General features: G+C 44.4%; 1 protein-coding gene across 2 annotated transcripts; it reads right to left on the reverse strand.

The window, feature by feature from the left end:
* Positions 1-3,125: 3,125 nt before the first annotated feature.
* On the reverse strand, positions 3,126-26,117 carry C7H17orf75 (chromosome 7 C17orf75 homolog). 2 transcript variants are annotated; one of them, XM_057774859.1, is made up of 10 exons: positions 25,952-26,117; positions 24,556-24,636; positions 21,579-21,704; positions 19,717-19,860; positions 18,569-18,626; positions 14,459-14,578; positions 11,955-12,019; positions 11,675-11,811; positions 8,744-8,847; positions 3,126-7,714 (listed from the first exon to the last, which is right to left on the reverse strand). In XM_057774859.1, the coding sequence occupies exons 1-10, from the start codon at positions 26,089-26,091 to the stop codon at positions 7,598-7,600; spliced, it is 1,092 nt and encodes a 363-aa protein (XP_057630842.1). In that variant the 5' UTR covers positions 26,092-26,117; the 3' UTR covers positions 3,126-7,597. The 2 variants fall into 2 exon arrangements, with proteins under 2 accessions (XP_057630842.1, XP_057630841.1); XM_057774858.1 differs by having other exon boundaries at positions 3,126-7,804.
* Between the last annotated feature and the right edge of the window lie 1,041 nt (positions 26,118-27,158).

Here is a 27,158-nt window from a genome sequence, read left to right on the forward strand (position 1 = left end):
AAGTGACTACAAGAGCTGCCATGGAACTGTTTTGTCTGGGTCTGGTGGGAGAAGGAAAGAACTGGAAGTGGTGGGTTGATGGGTTTTGGTGCTGGTGATTGGCACTGTCTTCCTTAAGTGGTGAAAACTGATTGTTCTTCCCATAACATAACATGAAGGAAGCTTCCTGGACAGTTTTGGAGGTAGTTGCCAGTAGTTAGGGAGCTCAGCCCGAGTGCCAGTCTCAGTGCCAGTGTCCCCACAGGCCTGTCTTCTTGTTACTCACCCAGCTCTCCTACGTGCCTCACTCAGCACTGCTTTAGGGATTGACAGTTGCCAAGGGAATGAAGAAACCGCACACACATGAACTTAAGGACAGAAAAGCTGGGATCGCATGGTCATGGATGGAGAAGCCACAGCCCCACCCCATAAGCTCAGAGTGTTCGTTATATGCTGTTGAACAGGGAAGTAAGGTTATTGGATTCAGCTGAACGAGGAGGCGCAGCTAGGCACAGTCTCTGTAGGGGCAGTCTTCAGGCCGTAAACATGCGGAGGGGCAAAAGCTGTGGATATTCTCTGTCTACATCCACACACTGCTATCCCCTGAGACTGACACACTGGCGTCCTTGACATAACCTTGCTATGTCAGCAATACACATTCACTCAGGACTAGAGACCTCTTTCTCTGCCTCAACAAGCCTAGTCTTTAGGTCCTCCTTGGGGCCATCAACAACTTAATCTTGAAGAACAGGGCATGGTCAAGTTCATATCCAGAGGAGAAATGAAAGCAGCATATACGCTCAAGGCGAGGCCTGAAGTTTAACAGCTGAGTTACTTTGCATGAATGAGGCCTGGAAAGCCAACTGTGTGCCCACCTTCTCCAGATCAGCATTGGCCTCTGTAGCTTCCCGGTTAACTACTGACGCTGAAGGATTGAACTGCCCTGGTAAGTGTAGAACGGGGGTCGCTGCCCTTCCCATCAGTTTCCTGTGTATTACTGAAAAAGGCTTCTGAACAGTGTGGGAGCCATCTAAACTAAAACTAAAACCAAGAGCGCAGTTAGCTCAGGCTAACTAAACACCCGCTGCTACTTGGGAAGTGCAGAGCTGAGTTCTCTGCAAACACTTTCCACTGGGGCCTCCTGTGCTCCAGAAACTCAAGGCATCAAGGCAGCTCCTTGGAGAAAAAAGCTGTTTAATTAGATTTGCCTTTGGTCTCCTCCCATTTCCCTTTACTTTTCTGTTTCTTCCTTTCTGACAAATTCTCGTTCATTAAATAGTTTACTAAAATGTTTACCAATGATAATTTAAAAAATTGAAAACAGCTGGGCACTGGTGGCACATGCCTTTAATCCCAGCACTCGGGAGGCAGAGGCAGGTGGATCTCTGTGAGTTCGAGGCCAGCCTGGCCTACAAGAGCTAGCTCCAGGACAGGCTCCAAAGCTACAGAGAAACCCTGTCTCGAAAAACAAAACAAAAAAAAAATTGAAAACAACTGTCAGGCAGTGGTGGCGCACACTTTAATCCCAGCACTCAGGAGGCAGAGGCAGGAGGATCTCTGTGAGTTCAAGGCCAGCCTGGTCCACAAAGTGAGTTTCAGGACAGGCTTCAAAACTACACAGAGGCTGGGCCGGTAGTGGTGTAGCCTTTAATCCCAGCACTCGGGAGGCAGAGACAGGCGGATCTTTTTGAAACTCAGTCTCTAAAGGGGGAAGAAAAAAAAGTTCATTATATATATTGAGGATGGGTAGGGTAGTTTTGTTTTTTTTGTTTTTTTTTTTTTGAGACAGGTTTTCTCTGTGTTATAGTCCTGGCTGTCCTGGAACTCACTCTGTAGACTAGGCTGGCCTTGAACTCACAGAGATCAACCTGCCTCTGTCTCCTGAGTACTGAGAGTAAAGGCGTGCACAACCACTGCCGGCCACAGTTTATATTCTTGGTCCCTGGATATTTGCATGGGACTTAAAGGGAATCAAATTCATACATATGTTAGGAGGCAGTCTCTGGCTGGCTGTACTGGTGCGCGCAGGTAGATCTCTGTGGGTTCAAGGTCAGCCTGGCCTACTTATGGAGTTCTAGGACTCTAGGACAGCCAGAGCTACAAAATAGGGAGACCTTATCTCAAAAACAAACAAAAAAAAGGGGGGGGGGTTCTAGCCAATGTGGCTGTGCAAACATGAGGACTTGAGCCCAGTCCCTAGTACCCATGTAGAATTCAGATGCAGTGCACACTTGTCACCCCAGTGCTGGGGAGGCAAATCCCTGGACTTGCTGGCCTGCCAGCCTAGCCTACTTGGCAAGTCCCAGGCCACATATACAAGGTCCTCTGGTCTCCACGTACACATGAGAACACATATACAATATATACGCACATTTACAAAGAACCTATCTCATCAGCTCGAGGTCACTCAGGAGCGGTGGGTAACTTTGGAGTCTTTGCGGAGTCTTTCTTCACAGACCCCCCCCACTTTGTCTGTCACTTCTCAATTCCAGAGTCTAGTCCTATCACCCTCTATGAGTGTGAGAGAGGAAAGGTCCTGTGTCCTACAGGTGAAACTGTTTTAGACAACAAATAAAACATTGTGATAAAAACTGTTTCCCCCTTTCTTGTGCATTCCAACAGGTGACAGGTGTATGTACATGCCTTAGTGTATGTATATGTGTATGTGTGTGCGTATGATGTGTTATGAAAAAGTATAATTTCCCCATAAACTTATTGGAAATTATTAAAGGTGTGAACTGAGTTCAATTAAGCATAAATATCTGCTTTGATTAGAAGCTGTGGTTTTTTTTTTTTTTTTATGTATACAATATTCTATCTGTGTGTATGCCTGAAGGCCAGAAGAGGGCGCCAGACCTCTTTACAGATGGTTGTGAGCCACCATGTGGTTGCTGGGAATTGAACTCAGGACCTTTTGAAGAGCAGGCAATGCTCTTAACCACTGAGCCATCTCTCCAGCCCTGTGTTTTTTTTTTTTTTTAAAGATTTATTTATTTATTATGTATACCATGTTCTGTCTGCATGTATGCCTACATGCCAGAAGAGGGCACCAGATCTCATTACAGATGGTTGTGAGCCACGATGTGGTTGCTGGGAATTGAACTCAGGACCTCTGGAAGGAAAGTCAGTACTCTTAACCTCTGAGCCATCTCTCCAGCCCTAGAAGCTGTGTTTTATTATTATTACAAATTAGTTACAATTTTGATACAAGGCAAACATATATTTCCTGTGTGTTGCCCACAATTACAAGTTTATTCCATGTCTGAACATCACTTTTTAAACCTTTACAACTTAATACATCCACTTATGAAAATTTGGATACAGTACAGCTTTCTGGCCATGAGCTGTTTCTTTTCAGGACCAACAAGATAATTCCATGACATTTTTCTCCTTGTCTTTAATAGCGATACAGAATTTATCACAGTCTTCTTTTTAAACATAAGACCACTATATACAATTGTATATTGTAGTGAGCCTACATTGCAAAGGAAGTACCTACAAATAAACAGTTATACTTTGCCTATATCCACAAGTGATTTGATGCATTTGCTTTTATTTTTATTATTTTTGATGTATAGGTTTGTGTTGTAATATGGAGCGGCAGGGCTGCGTCCCCGCCACCCAGCTCCCACACAGATAACTTTATACCCGAAATAATTACACGGAAATTGTATTTTTTTAAACACTGCCTGGTCTATTAGTTTTAGCCTCTTATTGGCTAATTTTCACATCTTTGATTAACCCATTTCTAATATTCTGTGTAGCACCACGAGCTGGCTTACCAGGAACGATCTTAACCTGCTGCGTCTGTCTGAAGTGAGAGAATCATGGTGACTGACTGACTCGGCTTCTTTCTCCCAGCATTCTGTTCTGTCTACTCCGCCCACCTAAGGGTTGGCCTATCAAATGGGCCAAGGCAGTTTCTTTATTAATTAATCAATAAAGGCAACAGATTAGAAAGAAATCACTCCCACATCAGGTTTGTATGTACAAACATATGGAGGCCAGAGGCCAACCCTGGGATATCAATCCTCAGGCACCGTTTACCCTTTTGTTTTCCTATTTGTCAGCTGATGAATTCTGAGGGATGCATGTGGAGAGGTCAGAGAGCAGTTTGCAGGAGTGGGTTCTCTCCTTCCACCTCCCCGCATCCCTCCAAACAGGGTTTCTCTCTGTAACAGCCCTGGCTGTCCTGGAACTAGCTCTGTAGACCAGGCCGACCTCAAACTCACAGAGATCTACCTGCCTCTGTCTCCCAAGTGCTGGGATTAAAGGCGTGCGCCACCACCATCACTCGGCTCTCTCCTTCCACCTTTACATGGATTCTGGAGATAGCTCTCAGGCCGTCAGACTTGGTGGCAAGGGCCTTTATCCACGGAATTATCTCTCCAGCTGGGCTGGCCAGTAGGACTCTCCTGCCTCATCAGTGCTAGGGTTACAAGCACATGCTACCACACTTGACTTTTGTATATGGGCTCTGAGGGTCAACTCCAGTCCTCACGTTTGCATGGCAAGTACTTTACACAGAGCTATTTCCCTAGCCCCTACATTTATTTCTTAAATGCTATTTGTCAGACTCTTGATTGTGAGTTTGAAAATGAAGATTTTCGTTTTATAGATTCAAGATATTGATGTCCTACTGTTGCTCATTTTTACAAAATGACGTCCAAGTGGCCAACTAAGTGCATTAGGAAGAGTCCAGAAAAGTGCTACAGAGCTGCTGACTATCCAGTCGTCAGACGGCTATAAAAACGCTACTTAGATTCTTTTCTATACTGCCTATAATCCAAGTTATTAAACTTTAAAGCCATATGAAAGCATTTCTGAAGATCCTACATTGTATTTCTCATTAAAGGAAAGAAAGGGCGTGGTGAGTCATATCCCTAGACTGACTTATGGAGAGGAGAAGGCAGAAGGCCACTGTCGATCACTTTGAAAGTTAGAACTCTGCTCTTAACGGGTTTACGAGCGGTTAAGAGTTCCTCGGTTTTACAGGCTTCTGCTCCTCTGTGCATCCTGAAGGCAGTGAGAACACAAGGCTTCTGATTTCCTAAACCAAAATCATGATCAAATGGACTTACTAAAGAACTATGCAGAACAACGCTGTGTGTGGCTGCAGCTGGCATCCATGGGGATTTAGAAATGGCCAGCCCAGAGTAAAACAATCCAAGGCTGTGACACAGGACCAAACTAAGGTCAATAAGCAATTGTGATAGGGAGAATTTGTTTGCATTTTTAAATTCTTTAAATATTCTTTATTTGCTTATTTATTGAGACAGGGTCTCACTATATTATATAGACCCAGCTGACCTGAAACTTTGCTATGTAAATCAGTAAATCAGGCTGGCCCTGAACTCACAGAGCTCCAACTTCCTCTGGCTTGTGGAGTGTTGCATTCAAAGGCATGCATCACCACATGTGGCTTCCAGTTTGCATTCTTTTTTTTTTTTTTTTTTTAATTTTTTTTTGTTTCCCAACAGTTTTATGGTATGTATGTATGTATTTATTTATTATATATACAATATTCTGTCTATGTGTATGTCTGCAGGCCAGAAGAGGGCACCAGACCTCATTGCAGATGGTTGTGAGCCACCATGTGGTTGCCAGGAGTTGAACTCAGGACCTATGGAAGAGCAGGCAATGCTCTTAAACCACTGAGCCATCTCTCCAGCCCCTCCAGTTTGCATTCTTATATTTGCTTGTAAAGGATATTTACTGTGTTTACTATTTTTTTCCTTAATACTGTTAAAAAACCCCAGCATTTTCACCTAAAAAAAGGGGGGAGGAAGAAAATACAGGCTCCTGGCAATAACTGCCTGTGAATGGTGTAGACACTTCTGCATAGCTTTTCATTTGAGAGAATGCTTCATATTGAAGCTAATACCTCCATTTCTTTTATTTTCTGGTTTTAGATTAATTATTTTATGTTTCTAAGTATTTTACCTTCATGTAGGTCTGTATATTACATGTGTGTCTGATGCCTGAGGAAGTCAGAGCATGCTATCAAATCCCCTGGAATTGAAGCTACAGATGGTTGTAGGTGCTGGGAATCAAATCTGGGTCTTTTCCAAAGCAACAGTACCCCATTTATTATATTTATTGTATGTACATGGGGTGGGGGGGGAGTCAGAGGGAACTTGTTAGAGTTGATCCTCTCCTACTGTGTGGGTTCTGAGGATTGAACATAGAGTGTCAGATTGGGTGGCAGGCGTCTTTGCCTTCTGAGCCATCTTCTCAGCCCAAAAGTATGTATTATATAATATAAAGCTCATTTTTAAACTTTTGTTTTGGTTTTTTTTAAGACAGGGTTTTTCTGTGTATCCCCAGCTATGCTGGAACTTGCTGACTTCAAACACATAGAGATCTGCCTGCTTCTGCCTCCCAAGTGCTAGGACTAAAGGCATACCACCATCACCCAGCTCACTTTTAAATTCCTTTATTTTTATTTTTTTAAATAGGGGTTCTCTGTGTAATAGTCCTGGTTGTCCTGGAACTCACTTTGTAGACCAGGCTAGCCTCGAACTACTGAGATCCACCTGTTTCTGCCTCCCAAGTACTGAGATTAAAGGCATGTGTGTGGCACCACTGCCCGGCTCACTTTTAAATTCTTTTTTTTTTTTTTTTTTAAGATTTATTTATTTATTATGTATACAACATTCTGCCTCCATGTATGCCCGCACGCCAGAGGAGGACGCCAGATCTCATTACAGATGGTTGTGAGCCACCATGTGGTAGCTGGGAATTGAACTCAGGACCTCCGGAAGAACAGCCAGTGCTCTTAACTACTGAGTCATCTCTCCAGCCCCTCACTTTTAAATTCTTATACACTCATGATTTATTTGCATACTGGCTTGTAATAAGGTGGCTTCATCCTTCATGCCAACCATTGGTGTGTGTCAGGCAGCCATGGGAAACGGAAGACCAGTATGATGGCTGCTATACAGTCCAAGCCGGACACAAGCTCACTCTGTCGCTCACACTGGCCTGGAACTTGAAACCTGACTCCACCTCCTGAGTAGCCGGATTACAGGCATGTGTGGTCACATCTCACCAGGATCACAGGTCTATCGAGAAAGAGGAACTTTTTTTTTTTGTCTTGAGGAGTAGGAGGCAAACCTGCTAAATACTACAGTAAACTCCAGAGAAGCCAAAAATCACCTCCAAAGTTTTTTAGGCAGCATATGTTTTAAGCTTAAAATTTATGAGACTAGCCGGGCGATGGTGGCGCACGCCTTTAATCCCAGCACTCGGGAGGCAGAGGCAGGCGGATCTCTGTGAGTTAGAGACCAGCCTGGTCTACAAGAGCTAGTTCCAGGACAGGCTCCAAAACCACAGAGAAACCCTGTCTCGAAAAACCAAAAAAAAAAAAAAAAAAAAAAAAAAAAAAAAATTTATGAGACTAACAAGGTAGCAAAATTCCACAATTGTAATACACATTATCTGCCTAGGACTCTGTGAAGATGATCTCGGATTTCTGTGTTTAATTAAGTTAAACAAACAAAGTACAAAAGTCAGAAAGAGCCTGCGTGTTTCCCGTCATCTTAGGAGCAGTGTGATCCTGTGAACAATGACAACTACAGTTCCACACAGGCAGCCTAACCCGTGTCGCGCTCACGCCTCAGTCAAGTGCTTCCCTCATGAACTCCTCAAGGACTGCCACCACACTTTTGGCTTCGGGCATTTCTTCATGCTCCACTTTAACAATCTTCAAAAGAATATCTCCACTGCCGCAGTTCTTAAGGAACATGTAACATTTAAACAAAGCATAGTGATTCATCTCTGCCTGTCGGATAAATCTCTTCAAATTGTTTGTGTCTTGTATGGCCTAGGAAAAGATGACCCAGTTAAATCTGTTTAGTGAGGTCATGATGAGCCTTGAAGAATGCCTGCTCTCAAGGTGAACACTCAGGGTATGTCAACCGTGGTGCCATTTGTTTTGTTTCGTTTCGTTTTTTTGAGACAAGGTCTCACTATGTAGCCCTGGCTGTCCTGAAACTCACTTTGTAGACTAGGCTGGCCTCAAACTTACAGGTCTACGTGCCTCTCCCTCTCAATGCTGGGATTAAAGGTGTGCCCCACCACACCCAGCTAATGTTGAGCTTTTTATAAGAACACCCATTATTCCTATTGCCAGTATCCTCTGCCTTTAGTGTAACAGAATCACACATTTAAAAAGACTTTTTTAAAAGTCTTCTGTCAAGCTGTGGTGGCACATGCCTTTAATCCCAGCACTTGAGAGCTGAGGCAGGTGATCTCTGTGAGTTCAAGGCCAGCCTGGTTTAAGGAATGAGGTCGAGGACAGCCAGGACTGTGACACAGAGAAACCCTGTCTTGAAAAACAAAAACAAAAACAAAACAAAAAAAAAAAATTAAAACTTTAAAAATCTCCTGAGGTGATAGTACTCACTGACCAGAATTTAAAATCATTTGTTTCTGTGTATTGCCATGTATATGCATCACAAATTATCAGCTTGATGTCCCCTAACTATAAGCAAGCAATTCACCACAAAGTATTGGAAATGAAATTGCATGCACACAATGCTGCTGGACAGCAGTGCCTTCTGAGGCGAGTTCTGAGGATGCCCCATCTAAAGAGCATTGTGACTGTGAAGCCAAGCACTGCTGAGGCCTCGTGCAGTAATCAGATGCAGAACCAAAAAAAAGCATCGTGACTGGGAAGCCAAGCACCACTGCTGCCTCCTGCAGTAACCAGATGCAGAAGCAAACACTGTGCATGGCCCCTGGCACACAGCCAGTTCATTACCTTTAGCTTAAAGTTCTCCAGGACTTGTCTGAAAAGGAAAGGGTTCCCCGCTTCAGCACCATGTAGGAAAGCCTGCATCCAGTCCTCACAAAAACGGTTGCTTCCTAAACAACAGGAAATAAAATTAAATAACACAAAGCACATGTATGTCAGTTTTAAAGATTTTACTTTTATTATTTTAATTGTGTGTGTGTGTGTGTGTGTGTGTGTGTGTGCATATGAATACAGGTGCCCTAGGAGACCTAAAGTGTTGGGTCCCCCGACATGGGTGCTGGGAACCCAACACCTTCTCTGAAAAGAGCAGCACTGCTATTAACCACAGTTCTAGCAAATAAACTCCTCTCTTTTTTCTTTTCTTTTCTTTTTCTTTTTTTTTTTTGGTTTTTCGAGACAGGGTTTCTCTGTAGCTTTGGAGCCTGTCCTGGAACTCCCTTTGTAGACCAGGCTGGTCTCGAACTCACAGAGATCCGCCTGCCTCTGCCTCCCAAGTGCTGGGATTAAAGGCGTGCACCACCACCGCCCGGCTTCTTTTTTCTTTTCTTCTTCCTATTTATTTATTTATTTATTTTTGGTTTTTTGAGACAGGGTTTCTCTGTGGTTTTGGAGCCTGTCCTGGAACTAGTTCTTGTAGACCAGGCTGGTCTCGAACTCACAGAGATCCGCCAGCCTCTGCCTCCCGAGTGCTGGGATTAAAGGCGTGCGCCACCACCGCCCGGCTTATTTATTTATTTTTGAGGCAATGTTTCTCTATGTAACAGCCTTGTCTGTCCTGGAATTCATTTTGTAGACCAGGCTGGTCTTGAACTCACACAGATCCACCTGCCTCTGTCTCCTCAGTTCTGGGATTAAAGGCATGAACCACCATTGCCTGGCACATGAATTTCTTTATAAAGACCATTTATAATTACTTAAAACTTCTCTTGTGACTTAAAAATAGTTATGCGTACCACATGGTAGGAAATACCCAAGCAGCCGAAGCCCATCATCACTCTTCGCTCTATTCCCACCGGAAAGAACTCTCATTCCTAATATATACTTGAAGCTTTGGCTAGCCACCTTTACCTTGTATATGTATTGCTTTCTATATGTTGACTCTGTGTGTTTTTCTTAGTGGCTGTTTCACTGAACAGTATGATTCAGAGACATTAACATGTATCTCTAGTTTGATTTTAGCCACTCTAAATTCCAATCTGTGAATTAGCAATTTACTGATTTCTTCTTGTTAAACATTTAAGTTGCTTCCAATTTGTTATATCAAAAAATGCCTTTAGAAGCCAGGTGTGTTGGCACACAATTTTAATACCAGCACTCAGGAGGCAGAGGCAGGTGGATCTCTATGAATTTGAGGCAAGCATGGTCTACAGAGCAAGTTCTAACACAGCTGGGGCTATACAGTGAAACCCTGTCTTGAAAAAAAAAATAAATAAATGGGTTTTTTTTTTTTTTTTTTTTTGGTTTTTCGAGACAGGGTTTCTCTGTGGTTTTGGAGCCTGTCCTGGAACTAGCTCTTGTAGACCAGGCTGGTCTCGAACTCACAGAGAAAATAAATGTTTTTAAATGTCTTCAGGGATGGGGAGGTGGCTTGGTGGATAAAGCATTTGGCCATGCAAGCACGAGGCCCTGAGACCGTCTCAGCACCCACGTGAAGCCAGATGCTGAAGGGTGTATCTGAAGTCCCATTGTTCCTATGTTGAGATGGAGACAGGAAAACTCCTAAACCCTTGAGGGTCAGCTAGACTGACAGATAGAGGAGCCAACAAATAACTACCTCCTGTCAGGCGGTGGTGGTACACACCTTTAATCCCTGCACTCAGCAGGTAAAGGCAGGCGGATCTCTGAGTTCGAGACCAGCTAGCCCTGTCTACAAAGTGAATTCCAGGACAGGCTCCAAAGCTACAGGGAAACCTGTCTCAAAAACAAAAAACAAAAGCAAGCAAAACAAAACAAAAACCACACACACACAAAGAAAGGAAAAAAGAACTACCCCCTTTGGTGAAGCCTGACACCCAGTGTTGTCCTGTGACTCCCATATGTGTGCTGGGGCACACATGTACCTGGACTCACACAGACATACTCAAAAGATTTTCTTGGCCAGGTGTGATGGCACATGGCTTTAATCCCAGCACTTGGGAGGCAGAGGCAGATGCATTTCTGAGTTGGGGTCAGTCTACTCTACAAAACAAGTTCCAGAACAACCAGAGCTGTTGTTACATGGAGAAACCCTGTCTCAAAAAAACAAAACAAAACAAAAAAACAAAAAGATTTTAAGAAAATGCCTTTAATACCAGGCAGTGGTGGTGCATGGCTTTAATCCCAGCACTGAGGAGGCAGAGGCAGGTAGATCTCTGAGTTCAAGGCCAGCCTGGTCTACGTAGTGAGTCCCAGGTCAGGACTACACAGAGAAACTGTCTTGGAAAAAAAAAATCCAAAAACAAGAAAATGTCTGCAGACTAGGGAGGGTAATGCACTTCTATAATCTCAGCACTTGAGAGGTGGAGGTGGAAGGTTTAGAAGTTTAAGGCCCGTATAGCCTACATGAGACCCTTTCTCAAAAGCAGTCAACCAAACAAACAAAAAAAAGTCTATATAAAGCACACCTGTAATCCTAGGAGAGCCAGGCAGGGGGATTGTCAGCTCAAGGCCAACCTGGACTATACAGTGAGAACCTATCTCAAAGTAAAAAAATGTAAATATGACTTTCTGAGCATTTTTGGATTTGCTCCTGTGTACACAGATATGAGTTTTCTAATATACACACATGTACACACGTGAACTTTTTAATTTGCAGAGTGGACTACAGGCACGAATTGAATCCCATGTCTCTAGGATCATTAAAGTTTCAGCAAGCTTAGTTCAGCACAAGGACATGTCTGTGTCACGTGTTTTCAGTGCAGGAGTCCCACAAGCACTGCCTCTAGGTTTCTGACTCACCTGCATTGTAGAGCTGAGGCTCGGGCCCACTACAGTCGATGACCACAGACTTATGCTGCTCCTCTGTCATGGCCATGCACAAAGAGGTCATGGTGCCTTCATGAATAAGTCCTTGGAGACTGGCCACACTCAGAAACCTGTCATATATACAAGTCCTTTTCCATCAACAGCATTGCAGAACAGGAGAAAACAAATGCATTCTATACTAGGGGTGGGAGGTAAAAATGTAGCCGTTTGGCTTGGAGGGGGGCAGGATTTCTTCAGAAATTATGTTCTTTACCTGTTAATGTCTCTCTTTGTTTTTTCATCTGATTCTTTAAGCTCAACAGGAGTATAACTTAGAGCCTGTGAGAGAGAGGGAGAGGGAGCCAGTTTGATACATGCGTCCTCTGTTCCTCACTGACCCATCACTCCATCCAAATGCATCGTCTGCCATGGTTATTAATGAACACTGCCCACCACACCTTGTGCTCAGCGGCTGCTGGAAACATCTGAAGGAAAGGTTTTCCCCTGCTACAGATTAAGCCCAGGACCTCATACACCCTAAACAAGTGCTCTAAGCTAAAGCCCTGCTCAGTAATGTTTGACTTATTTCTTTGTCTGATTTGACTTTGAGAAACAGCGTTTCTCTGTGTAGCACTGGAACTGTCCTGGAACTTACTCTATAGACCAGGCTGGCCTCCAACTCACGGAGATACCCCCAAGTGCTGGAATTAGAGGCATGCAACACCACAGCCTGGCTTGTTTTTGTTTGTTTTAATTTTTATTTATTAGTATGGTTTATTTTAAGATAGTCTTGCTTTGCAGCATAGCTAGCCTGCACCTCCTGATCCTCCAACCTCAGTTTCTCTCGTGTTAGATGTTAGTATTCAGGCATCTGCACTGGCCTGCCCTTGGGATTCTGACAGGACAGTCCTCACCTGCAGCCACTAAGAGCACCTCCCAAGCACATTCACTATGTTCCCTTTTAAAAGGTGGGCCTGCCCACCTCCCGTGTCTCTCCCTCCCTCTCTCTCTTTTCTACCACTCATCCCCAGGGGACTTGTCTCTGCCCCCTCTCCCTCCTCTGCCCCCTTCTCTCCTCTTTCAATACATCTCCTATGTGCCTCCGATGTGAGCCTTGCTGCATGGCGTGACTTCTTCATGGCGTCTTTAAAATCACATGTGTTACCACTTTAACATTTTCCAGCATTTATTTACTCACTTATTTATCTCAATGGGGGCTTTACGCATGCCATGGCACTTATGTGGAAGTCAGAGGTCAATTTGCAGGTATAAGCACTCTCCTGAAGGTTCCAGGGATTAAACTCAGGTTGTCAGGATTGGCAGCAAATGCTCTTAGCTATTACACTGGCCCCGAAATCTATCTATTTATCGTGTGTGTGTGTGTGTGTACACATGTGTTTGTGTGTATAAAAGTGTCAAGGAGTGCATGTGGAACTCAGGACAGTTCTGGGATTTGGTTCTCTCTTGCCATCTTGTGGAATCTGGGGATTGAATGCAGGTCATCAGGCTTGTGCAGGGCCCAAACACTTTCTTTTTTTTTTTTTTAAAGATTTATTTATTTATTTATACAGTATCCTGCCTGTAGAGCACCAGATCTCATTATAGGTGGTTGTGGGAATTGAACTCAGGACCTCTGGAAGAGCAGTCAGTGCTCTTAACTGCTGAGCCATCTCTCCAGCCCCCCAAACACTTTCGTATAGTTAAAATTACTTTGCATCTTGCTTTCATTTTCAGATATCCTGAAAATGGCACCTGTTTCCCAGTATTTCAAACAGTAATTATTTCAGACAGATTATGGGCAGGTCCATAATCTCAAGAAGCTGAGGCAGGTAAGATTGAAGAGTTGGAGTCAGAGCCGGAAGTGACTCAGCTGAGTAAAAGTGCTAGCTGTTGCAGCCAGACGGCCTGAGTGCAACCCTCAGAACCCACGAGAGCCGGATCTGGGGCATGCACGTCCCAGCGCTCTCACGGTGACATGGGAGGCAGGTACGAGATGATCAGCAGAAAGCTCGAGGGCCAGCCTGCTAGTATACCACACAGAAACAAGGCTGAAGATGAGAGCTCACAAAAGTTGTCCTCTGTCTCCACACACACACACACACACACACACACACACACACACACACACACACAAAATCATTTAAGTCTTTTCTAAAAAAAAAGTTAAGCCATCCTGGGCTGAACAGTTAAGCCCTATCTTTTTTTGCTTTTTAATTTTTGGGTTTTTTTGTTTGTTTGTTTTGTTTTTGAGAGAGTGTTTTCCTGCATATCCTTGGCTGCTCTTGAATTTAGAGATCCGTCTGCCTCTGCCTCCCAAGTGCTGGGATTAAAGGTGTGTGCCACCACTGCCTGGTGATGCCCTATTTTTCAAAAAGTGGCTAAGAAGAAAAGATTATTACTTTTTTTTTTTTAAATGTGAAGGCCCAGCTGACATTTTTAACAGGACAGGGTCTCCCATAAATCAGCTGTATGTCAAACTCTCTGTGTAGCTGAGACTGACCTTAACCTCCTTCCCCAGTGCTGGGAGAATAGACATGCACCGGCACACCTCGTGTGAAAGCAGTTTTTAATGGAGAGATCCAGTTGACATTCAACCCCACCCTAGTAATAAAACTTTCTAGATGGGAGCCAGTAAGATGTGGTCTAAACAGCAAGCATTATCTAAAGAAATATTCAGGCAGGGAAAAGTTATGTTTAGAGAAAATGAGTATGTTTCTAAATGATCCAGGTCTGCTGAGGAGATTCTGACCGGGATGGCCTTTGGTGTGCAATACTCACAGCATGCAGCAGAAAGGTCAGCTTTTCCTGAAAGAGAAGAACCACCCTCTGGATTGGACACACCACATCCTCATACCAGCTGTTCAGGTAGGACCTGACATCACATCCCAGGCTGCTTTCCTAGGTTGAGAGAGAATGTTGTTTGCTTTAATAGCATAAAAATCTTTAGCTTAGTGGACTTTTGTCTTCAATATACTCTTTTTTTGTTTGTTTGTTTTTGTTTTTTGGAGACAGGGTTTCTCTGTGTAACAATCCTAGCTATTCTGGGACTAGCTCTTAGAGATCCACCTGCCTCTGCCTCCCGAGTGTTGGAATTAAAGGCGTGAGCCACCATCACCCGGCTCTATATACTCTTTCTCTGTATACATGATATATGTATTTACGTGCCTGTGAACGCTCAGAGTTGACATCAGGTGTCTTCCTCAATTGCTTGCCACCTTAATATTTTCAACTACATTTTTGGAGGTGGGCTGATGGTAGTGGACACAAGTGTGCCACAGTGTCTGTTTAGATCAGAGAACAACTTGTAGAAGTCAGCTCTAGCCTTCAACCCTTGGGTGCTGGAGATAAACTCAGGTCAGCAGTCTTGGCAGGTACCATCTCTCTAACTTCTCCAACTTCTTTTCTTGAGCCAGGGTCTTTCACTGAACCTGGAGCTCACTGATTTGGCTGGGATGGCTGGCTAATGAGGTACAAGGATCTGCCTGTCCCACACCACTTCAGCACTGGGGTTACAGAGGCATGTCACCACACTCAGATTTTTCTGTGGGCACTGGGGGTCCAAACTCAGATCCTCAAAGCCACCTTCGTAGCTTTCTTCAGTACAATTTTTAAATTCTATTTTTGTTTGTATGTGTATATGTGTGTTCTTGTGGAAGCCTCCAGAGTCCAGAAAGGGCGTTGCATCCTCCGGAACTGGAGTTACAGGCGGTGATGAGTAGCAGGACTTTGGGCTGAGAGCTGCACTCTGGCCCTCCTAATGGCTGGACAACAAGAGCTAGGATAGGTACCTTTTCCGTTTGTTTGTTTTTGAGATATGGTGCAGCCATGTAATACAGGCCAGCCTTGAACTTAGATTATAGGTATGTGCTGACAAGCCGGCCATTCTTTTTTTTTTTTTTTTAATTTTTTAGATTTCTTTATTATGTATACAACATTCTGCCTCCATGTATGCCCACACGCCAGAAGAGGGCGCCAGATCTCATTACAGATGGTTTTGAGTTACAGACAGGGTGAGCTGCCATGTGGTTGCTGGGAATTGAACTCAGGACCTCTGGAAGAGCAGCCAGCGCTCTTAACCACTGAACCATCTCTCCAGCCCCTGGCCATTCTTTCCTGTGGTATTTTCTTGTTGTTTTTTGTTTTTTGATTTTGGTTTTTCAAGACAAAAACAGTGAGGGTAGCCTTTTTTGGCCTGGAAATCAAAAGATCCTCCTATCTGTCTACTCAGTGCAGGGATTAAAGGTGTGCACCACCACTGCCTGTCCATTCCTTTTTTCCCCCCACAAACCTACACAATGAAATAAATTGGGAACAAGCACCTTGGTGCAGACCTGCAGCTTCGACACTTGGAAGACTGAGACAGGAGTATCTCAGGTTCATAGCTGCCCTAGACTACAAAGTGAGTTTGTGAGACACACTACAGAACAAGACCCTAGCTCAAAAAAAGGAATTATGACATGTTTTTTCTGGATGATCTGACTGAAGAACAGGGTTCTAGGTGACTCTTTACTGCATGCCATCCTCACTGGAGAGATGCTTTATGACAGTGGTTCTCAACCTTCCCAACACTGTCACCCTTTAATACAGTTCCTCATGTTGTGGTCACCCCAACCATGAAATTATTTTTGCTGTTACTTCATAACTGTAATTTTGCTACCGCTATGAATCATAATGTAAATATTTTTGGACACAGGTTTGTTAAGTGGGTCATGACCCACGAGTTGAGAACCACTGCCCTAAATATCCCATTTCTCCATCTTTTTGTTTTGTTTTGTTTTGAGACAGGGTTTCTCTGTAGCTTTGGAGCCTGTCCTGGAAGTAGCTCTTGTAGACCAGGCTGGCCTCGAACTCACAGAGATCCGCCTGCCTCTGCCTCCCAAGTGCTGGGATTAAAGGTGTGTGCCACCACCACCCGGCCATTTCTCCATCTTGACTTTGCTTGAACTAATTAGTGTAGACAATTTGTTCATACTCACAGTGTGAATAAGGAGGGGTATAAGAAACTATTGAAGTACAGACGTGGCCCCATGAGCACATTTGATACTCTAGACTGCTGTTCTCTGGGGACAATTGTCACACAGGAAGAGCTCCTACCTGGGAGAGTCCAGGACCTCAATTTCAAATCCCTGGCTCACAGCTCTGCTGTCCTTTCCTCTCCTCTTACAGCAGCTTTTGAACTACAGAACTATTCCTACGTATCATGAGAGTCTTCACTAATAGCTGCTGTCCCTAGGGTATAGTTTTATTCAGACAGAATCACAGAAATTTGATGAGTGTCAAAGTCTGTTGCTGTGGCTAGCCTTAAACTTCCTGAAGGCACAGTTTTGTTTTTTTGTTTGTTTGTTTGTTTTTTGTTTTTTTGAGACAGGGGTTCTCTGTAGCTTTGGAACCTGTTCTGGAACTAGCATTTGTAGACTGGCCTCGAACTCACAGAGATCCACCTTTCTCTGCCTCCCAAGTGCTGGGATTAAAGGCATGCGCCACCACTGCCTGGCCTGAAAGCAATTCTGACAGGTTTGGATAAATGAGTCGATATAGACATGTCTAATTCATGAAAGACTAGTAAAAATGGAATGTTTTTAAAACTTTCTATCTGTAGAGTGCGGAGGAGCATACCTCTGATGCCATAAGCAGCTAACCAAAATACAGAACCATGTGCCTAGAAATGAAAGACAAGGCCTCTTCTTCCCCACCAGGTGCTATTAACCGCCACTGAACTTTGCACAGATTTGTCTTTGTTTTTACATTTCTGTGTGTATGTGTATGCATGTGCCATACATATGTGGAGGTCAGAGAACAATACATGTAAGTCAGTTCTTTTTCCTCAGTGTGAGTCCTGGGTATCAAACTCAGATAGTCAGACTTGGTGGCAGGCACATCTACCTTTGAACCACCTCATCAGCTGTGCTTGATTTTTTATTTATTTTTTTTTTAAATAAAGTTTATTTATTTATTTAGTATACAGTGTTCTGTCTACATGTATGCCTGCAGGCCAGAAGAGGGCACCAGATCTCATTATGGATGGTTGTGAGCCATCATGTGGTTGCTGGGAATTGAACTCAGCACCTCTGGAAGAGCAGTCAGTGCTCTTAACCACTGAGCCATCTCTCCAGCCCCCCCCCTTTTTTAAATAAAGTTTATTTATTTATTTAGTATACAGTGTTCTGTGATTTTTTTTTTTTTTTTTTTTCGAGACAGGGTTTCTCTGTGGTTTTGGAGCCTGTCCTGGAACTAGCTCTTGTAGACCGGGCTGGTCTCGAACTCACAGAGATCCGCCTGCCTCTGCCTCCCAAGTGCTGGGATTAAAGGCGTGCTCCACCACGCCCGGCAGTTCTGTGATTTTTTTAATTTATTTTATTTTAGGAGTATGGGGTTTGGCAGGCATGTATGTCTGCGTATCACATGTGCATAGTGACTGCAGAGGCCAGAGGATGGTGTCTGATCCCCTGGAACTAGAGCTACAGATGGTTGTGAGCCACCATGAGGGTACTGGGAATTGAACCTGGGTCCTCTGGAGTAGTAAACAGTGTTTTAACCACTGAGCCATTATTTCAGTTCCCTGTTTTCCTTCTGAAAGGGTCCACTATGTAGCTTTGGCTGGCTTGGAACTCACTATGTAAACTAGGCTTGCCTCATACTCTGCCTCCCAAGTGCTGAGATGACAGGGGTGGACTCCCACAATAAGACTCAACATTGATGTTTTCATCAATGTGACACATCAAAAGCAGAATCCCGAAGCCTTCAGCACCTATGACACAGCCACCTTCCTGCCTGTGGCCACAGCACTTATCCACTGCCCACATGGTGAGCTCCCGAGTGACCCGACAAGTACAGCAGTCCTGGTATGTTCATCACTTTAGTCTTTAGCGCTCCGGTCAGTCCTCTTACCTTGCAGTTCATGTTATTTTTCAGCCCTTGAATATACTTGTCCAATTCAAGCCTGAAAGTATGTTCTTAAGGAAGTGATATAGAATGATCAATCAGTATCTTACCTCTCAGCAAGAAATACAAGGTTGCTGGGCATTGATGGCACAGGCCTTTAATATTTTAATACCATCACTTGAGAGTCAAAGGCAAGCAGATCTCTGAGTTCAAGGCCAGCCTGGTCTACAGAGCAAGTTTCAGGACAGGCAGGGATACACAGAGAAACCCTATGTCAAAAAAAAAAAAAAAAAAAAAAAAAGAAAAGGGCTGGAGAGATGGCTCAGAAGTATAGAACACAGACTGTTCTTCCAGAGGTCCTAAGTTCGATTCCCAGCAACCACATGGTGGCTTACAACCATCTATAATGATATCAGCTGCCCTCTTCTGATGTAGGCAGAACACTGTATACATAGTAAATAAAATCATGAAAAGAAAAGAGTGAGGCGGTGGTAGCGCACACCTTTAATCCCAGGCAGAGGCAGTCAGATCTCTGTGAGTTCAGGGCCAACCTGTTCTACAGAACAAGTTCCAGGACAGGCTCCAAAGCTACAGAGAAACCCTGTGTCAAAAGAAAGAAAGAAAGAAAAATACAAGGTCTCAGCTGGGGATGGTGGCACAAGCTTTTAATTCCAGTGCTCAGTGTCAGAAGCAAGTGGATCTCTTTAAATTTGAGACAAGAATGGCCTACATAGTGAGCTCCATGCCAGTCAGGACTACAAGACTACAAAATGAGTGCTTGTCTCAAAGAGAGAGAGAGCCGGGCGGTGGTGGCGCACGCCTTTAATCCCAGCACTTGGGAGGCAGAGGCAGGCGGATCTCTGGGAGTTCGAGGCCAGCCTGGTCTACAAGAGCTAGTTCCAGGACAGGCACCAAAGCTACAGAGAAACCCTGTCTCGAAAAACCAAAAAAAAAAAAAAAAAAGAGAGAGAGAGAAAGAGAGAGAGAAGGTCTCTTAAATACTACAAACTGGATTAAAACAAGCCTGGGCAATGGTCATAAATGGCATTCAGACACACCCTTAAGGGTGGGGAAGGTGGGAGCAGGGAGATAGCTACTAGTCCCTTCCCCCATGTTTTCCCTCCTGATACTCTCAAATACCAAAGAAAGGATATAGCTCCAATCCTTTTTCAGACCCTCCTAAGAAGCAGACCACATACTCAGAAGGGTTAAGTTCTGGTTCCATTGCTGCTATTTCAGGAAGCAGTTTTTCCTGTTGGAAAAGGCAGTAGTAACAACCAACCCGGTAACCGGGAATTCTAGAAAAGAAAGAAAAGGGAAAAGTGGCATATCTGGTATTCATGCTCCTCCCTTTGTGACAGCTCTGAACCCGGGTCTTGATAGGTAACACTCTGAGATCCCACTCATGCAGAGATTCCCAGCCTCGTTCCCCTCGTCTCAGCAGAGGAGCGTGACTGCACACCAGTGAGGTTTATTAAACAGCTTAGAGACAGGGTGTGGTGATGCACTACAACCCTGCACCACAAGGCAGACAGGCAGATCTCTGTGAGTTCAAAAACAACCTGGTCTACATGGTGAGCCCCAGACCAGTCAGGTTACATGGTGAGACTTTAACAAACCAGCCTCTCATAGAGGTTCATTGAATTCTTCAGTCTTATGCGAAAAACCTAGGAACTGGAGAGATGGCTAAGCAGTTAAAAAAGCATTGGCTACTCTTCTAAAAGACCCAGGTTCAATTTCCAGCACATAGTGGCTCACAATTATATCTAGCTCCAGGGGAAGGAACCAACACCCTCTTCTGGGCTCTGCAGGCACCAGGCACACACCTTGTACACAGACACTTATGCAGGTAGATCCACCAACAATACACAGAAAATAAAATAATTTAAAAAGTGTTTAAAGAGCCGGGCGATGGTGGCGCACGCCTTTAATCCCAGCACTTGGGAGGCAGAGGCAGGCGGATCTCTGTGAGTTTGAGACCAGCCTGGTCTACAGAGCTAGTTCCAGGACAGGCTCCAAAGCCACAGAGAAACCCTGTCTCGAAAAACCAAAAAAAAAAAAAAAGTGTTTAAAGAAAAATTCATACAAAGGTCAACTTTGTTCACAGAATACTCATGTTTACATAAAATTAGCATGTTCTCCATCCTTTAAACCTTCACATGTCACGGATGTTCTATGCTGATGTGCCTGGCTTTTCTAGTAGCTTTACTTTGGAGCACCGGTATGAGGACCTATGTTTAAAAAATGCGCGGTCTAAAGGAGTGTGATGACAGGACAGCTGGGTCAGGCTCAGGGTGCCTGTGACCTGACTTCCCTGTGACCTGATCTTGGCCTTCCAATTCTGGTTCTCTGTGTTTACTTGTTCACTGGAAAATAAGATCACTGCCCTATTTCCCTTTGTAAGAAGAACTACATCAGCATTTGTGAAAGTATGTTACAAACTATAGGTATACAATTTCTACATTGGCAATTAACTTTTTAAAATGACACTAAGGGGGGGGGGGGGGCTGGAGAGATGGCTCAGCAGTTGGGAACACTAGTTGCTCTTCCAGAGGACTGAGATTCAATTCCCAGCACCCAAATGGTAGCTTACAACCGTTTGTAAACTCCAGTTCCAGGGGATCCAATCCCTCACACAGACACACATGCAGGCAATGCACCATGTACATTAAATAAAAGTAAATTATTAAAAAAAAAAAAAAAGACACTAAGGGACAGAGAGCTATACATGCTAGGTAAGTGCTCTACATCAGGGCTACATCTCCAGCCCTGGAATCTGTTGTCTAAATATAAAACAAGACTAAAGTACATTGCGGTGCCAGAATCTCACTCAATCTAAGTTTGCCATGTTTATATGTGAGAGTCATCATTCTGGCTGGGAGCAGGAGAGGAGGAAGTGCTGGAAAACAGAAAGAAAAGATGTTTTCTGCAGGTCTACATCTTTTTAAGTTTCTCCACACTTCTCATGTTTGGCTCAGAAATAAAAAACACAGGAGACAGCATATTTTATACTTACCTCAGCTCTACAGATGCAACATTACCCAGCCCTTCAAAGAATGCTCCTTTGGAAAGACGCTTAGCAATGAAACTGCGCAGCTCTGGCTCCACTTCAGAAGGAAGATTAGTATCCACCAAGGAGAGGCTGGACAAGAGGAAGACACACGTTCTTACCAACAGTACATGCACACCCATAAATCACATATAATGCACCAAAGCCAGGGCCTCGGTCTCTCTCTCAACAAGGTCTCTATGTAGCCCAGGCTGGTCTTGAACTAATAACTACATATCCTAGATTAACCTCAAACTTGCTGAATGCTCTCAAGTGCTGGGATGGCAGCTGTCTATTGCCATAACAATTTTAGGGTCTCTCTTAGGAATGCTGTCTACTTGATGACCCCTGTTGGTGAGTGTTACTGTTTGGATTTGGAATGGCCCCAAAGGCAGGTTTGGCTCCCAGGCCATGGTGCTATTGGAAGTATTAGAACCTTCAGGAGATGGGAGGAAGTCACTGGAGTATCAGAACCGAAGTGCTTGGCCAGCTGACTGGAAGCCTGCCTTCCTCCCTCCCTTTTTCCCTTTCTCCCTACTGCCATGAAGTTAACAGGCTCTTCTGCCATGAACTCCTGTGTTGCCACAGGCAGTGTGGTCAAGAAACCATGGACTGAAACTTCTGAAACTGAGCTAAATCAACCTTTTCCTTTAAAGATGACTTTCTTTCCCATAGTGGCACAAGTCTTTAGTCCCAGCAAACTGAGAGGCAGAAGCAGGAGGATCCATGTGAGTTTTCTCCTTCCATCTTATGAATTCTGCATATCAAACTAAACTCATCTATAAGGCTTGGCAGCGAGTGCCTTTACCTGCTGTACCCTTTCATTGGACCTATTTTATTGTTGATGTTTTATAATTTTAAAATTTATTGCTATTTCTGTTTAGGTAATGTGCTTGCATACCTCTGTATCTGTATTAGTACATGCCACATGTGACTGGGTGTCCTCAGAGTCCAGAAGAGAGTGTCAGATAATCTGGATCTGGAGTTAGAGGGGGTTGTGAGCCACCTGACATGGGTGCTGGGAACTGAACTTAGGTCCTCTGAAGAGTAGTATGTGCACTTAGCCACTGAGCCATGCCTCTAGCCTCCTCCTTTCTTTTTTTCAGTTTTATTATTTTATTTATTTATTTTGGTTTTTCGAGACAGGGTTTCTCTGTGGCTTTGGAGCCTGTCCTGGAACTAGCTCTGTAGACCAGGCTGGTCTCAAACTCACAGAGATCCGCCTGCCTCTGCCTCCCAAGTGCTGGGATTAAAGGTGTGCACCACCATCACCTGGCAGTTTTATTATTTTATGTGTAGGGGTGTTTTGTCTGCATGTTTGTGTTCCAAATGTGTGCCTGGTGTCTGTGGAGGCCAGAAGAGGGCATCAGCTTCCTGAAACTGGAGGTACCTAGGGTTGTGAGCCACCATTTGGGTGCTGGAAGAGCAGTCAGTGCCCTTAACCACTGAGTCATTTCTCCAACCCCAATGGTTTTTCCTTTTTTTAAAGATTAGAGTCTCGGGCTGGAGAGATGGCTCAGCAGTTAAGAACACTTACTGCTCTTTTTTTTTTTTTTTTTTTTTTGGTTTTTCGAGACAGGGTTTCCCTGTGGCTTTGGAGCCTGTCCTGGAACTAGCTCTGTAGACCAGGCTGGTCTCGAACTCACAGAGATCCGCCTGCCTTTGCCTCCCGAGTGCTGGGATTAAAGGCGTGCGCCACCATCGCCCGGCACTTACTGCTCTTTAACCAGCTCACAACCACCTATAATGAGATCTGGTGCCCTCTTCTGGCCTATAGGCAGGATACTGTATAAATAAATAAATCAAAAAAAAAAAAGATTAGTCTCATGCAGCTCAGTCTGCTTCAAACTCACAGTGTAACTGAGGATGATCTTCAACTGCTTCTGTGTGTATACATGAATATGCATATTCATGTGTATAGGGCCATTTGTGTGTGCACGTGCACATACTTATAGAGGGTAGAAGTTAACCTGTTCCTCAGATGCTGTCCACCTTACTTTTTTGAGGCAGGGTCTCTCCATGGGACCTGGGGCTTATGGATTAGGCTAGGCTGGCTGGTGAACAAGATCCAGGGATTCTCCTCTCTCTGCCTACCCTGGGCTGGGATTACAAGTACACCACTCTATTCAGCTTTTACCTGGATTCTGGGAATTGAAGTTGGGTCCTTATACACTTTATAGACTGAACTATCTCCCCAGCCTGACCCTGAACTTCTAATCTTCCAGCATTCCACCTCCCAAGTACTGGAATTACAGGTAAATGCCACCATGTTTGGCTGCTGTTTTTATTTATTTGTGTTTTTGTTTTGTTGTTTTGATTTTTTGAGACAGGGTTTCTCTGTATAAGAGTACTGGCTGTCCTGGAACTTGCTTTGTAGACCAGGTTGGCCTCAAACTCACAGAGATCCACCTGCCTCTGCCTCCCGAGTGCTGGGATTAAAGACGTGTGTGCCATTGCCACCCAGCTTTGTTTTGTTTTGTTTTGTTTTCTCTGTGTAGTCTTGACTATTCTGAAACTTGTTCTTTAGATCAGAATGGCCTCAAACTCAGAGATCTGTTTGCCTCTGCCTCCTAAGTGCTGGGATCAAAGGCATGAGACACCCCTCCTGCTTGATTTTTTTTTTTTTTTTTTTTGGTTTTTCGAGACAGGGTTTCTCTGGCCTGCTTGACTTTTAAATATACATCTTAACAGAAATATTATCTTGAATTTTTACTGGAGTTCTATCTAGTCAAGAAACACAAAAGAATTCTATGTGGCTAACCACAGGGGTGTTATCAGTCTTTGTATCTACCCCTACCTTGAGTGAAAGAGCCAAGGAGGGATTCCTAAGAGGAGCTGATGGTTGACTCAGAGAAAATTCAGTAAGAGCAGGCCATCCATTGATACCTACAGATATGCACAGATCATGAAAGCACACGAGTGAATTATACTTAACTGTTTTTACCTGAAATCATCACCAGAGGGAGTTTCTGTATTTGTTCCACTTGAATGTCCATCATCACTATCCCCTCGATGCTGTGTCAATCTGCAAGACGCAATCCAACAAGCAGTACTATCAGTTATGGGCTGTAAATCAAGTAGAGTATCCAGTCTTTGCAAGTCGGGTAAAAACAAGGAATCAACGAAAATGCTGCAAGGGCAAAGAAACCCCATAGAAAATGCTGACAAGAGCCCTCTTATTCTTCAGGGTACTTAATAAGTGGAGAAAAGACTATAATATTCTGAAAGCTTGAAGGAACTCCTATTTAAAAATAAATTAAGGAGGCTCCAAAACCACAGAGAAACCTGTCTCGAAAAACCAAAAAAATAAATAAATAAATAAATAAATAAACAAACAAAGGACTGGAGAGGTGGCTTAGCTGTTAAAAGCATTGGCTGCTCTTCCAGAGGACTTGGATTCGATTCCTCGAACCCATATGGCAGCTCACAATTGTCTGTAACCCTTGTTCCAAAGGCTCAAACACCCTCATACAGACATACATCCAAGCAAAAGACCAACGCACATAATTTTTAATAAGAAAAAAAATTAATTAATATAAAAAAACAAACAAGGCCCGAAGCGATATCTCAGCGGTTAAGAGCGCTCAATGTTCTTGGGGATAGATCCAAATTTAGTTCTCAATATACAATTAGGGCACCTCACAATCGACTGTAACTCAAGTGCTATGTGTGTCTGATGCCTCTGGCCTCAGTGGGCACCTGCATGTATGTGCGAATACCCACACACAGACACATAATTAAAAATAAAAATGTAGCCGGGCGGTGGTGGCGCACGCCTTTAATCCCAGCACTTGGGAGGCAGAGGCAGGCGGATCTCTGTGAGTTCGAGACCAGCCTGGTCTACAAGAGATAGTTCCAGGACCGGCTCCAAAACCACAGAGAAACCCTGTCTCGAAAAAACAAAAAAAAAAAATAATAATAATAAATAAAAAATAAAAAAATAAAAATGTAAAACACATCTTACAATTTTTTCGGGCCAGAAGGGCTCCTAGGAAGTCAGCCGCGGGGAGAGAAAGGCAGCAAGAATCAAGGAAACTAGAGGGCGGGGATGAAAGTGTGTCGTAGAAATAAACGCAACTGGGGACAGCCACTGAGGGCAGGGAACAGACACTGGAGGACTGCGCTGAATAGATGTCGGGCTGCGGTGACAGGGTCTAAAAGAGGGCAGAGGGCTTGGGAGAGCAGAGCATAAACGTCCAGACGGGCCATGAAGAACCGATGGAGGCCAGAAGGGCCCATCGGGTCAGAGACCTTGGCTGGGAGAGGAGATGGCGAGTGAGGGCTTCGGGGTGCAAGGCTGGGCGGCGGGGCAGCGGGCGCAGCGGGCAGGACGCAGGCACCTGCTTCCGCGGTAGCTGTACAGGCAATAGTGTCTGCTGGGTGGTGGCTCGAGTCTCCGCTCCTCCGCAGAGCCACCCTCCTCGCTGCTCTCCAGCTCCTTTTCATCCCCATCCAGCGATTCCTGCAAAGACGGGAGCATCGTGGCAGCCTCCTCGCGGCCCTGTGTCCCCGTCAAACCGTTCCCCCGCAGCTGGGCGGTCCTCTGTGCGCCGGCTCGACCTCCTCCTCGCCCTCGCATACCTGAGTTCCGCTGGCTTTCCGAGTCCCGGGCAAGAAAGCTCAGTTGGAGAGAATAGCATTTCTCAGGGGGGCTTTCCGAGAACCTTTTACTATTTCTTTTTAACTGACTTTCCTCCTTGACGTATCAAGGAGACAGTGTGTGTTGAAGATGGTAGAGCTGACGTATCAAGGAGACAGTGTGTGTTGAAGATGGTAGAGCTGCTCTCCTGCCTTCTTTCCGTGAGCAAAAAAGACATGCTATTATAACAGTTTGATCAGACACAAATTTAGCCAGTCCCGGTGGAGCACCCCTTTAACACTAGCACTCTAGAGGCAGAGGCAGGAGGATCTCTGTGAGCTAGAGGCCTCTCTGGTTTACATACCGCGTTCCAAACCAGCCAGTGCTACACGGTGAGATCTTGCCTCAAAAATAAAATTTAATAAAGACAAGATCCCAGAAGATGGTGGTGCACTCCTTTAGCTGTAGCGCCCTGAAAACAGAGGCAAGCAGATCTCTGAATTCGAGGCCAACCTTCTCTACAGAGCGAGTCCCAGGACAGCTAGAGAAACAGTCTCAAAATAATAATAATACATGAGTTTAATAATAATGAGACATAAATTTAAAATGAAGTGTGTGAGAGAGAGTATTAAATTCTTGAATTTAGCTGGGTGGTGTTGGTGCATTGCAGCTTGGATGGAAAGGGGATCCTGGCAGTCTGGAGCCCAGGAGAACTAGCAAAGTGTTACAGCTCTGATGGAAAAGTATCCTGGTAGTCGGGAGCTAAGGAGTACCACAGGTCACAGTAAGCCTAGCAGTTTACAGCCGTGCTCTAGGGAAAGATTTCTCCAATGTAAGAGCTCTGTTCTGATCATAGAAGATTTCCAAGTTGTCACAGTTCAACTCCTGTCCCTGGAGTGTAACAACTCCATTCTTTTTTTTTCTTCCTGAGACAGGGTTTCTCTGTAGCTTTGGAGCCTGTCTTGGAA

The sequence above is a fragment of the Chionomys nivalis genome, chromosome 7 (genome assembly GCF_950005125.1).
Source record: "Chionomys nivalis chromosome 7, mChiNiv1.1, whole genome shotgun sequence".
NCBI lineage: Eukaryota > Metazoa > Chordata > Mammalia > Rodentia > Cricetidae > Chionomys > Chionomys nivalis.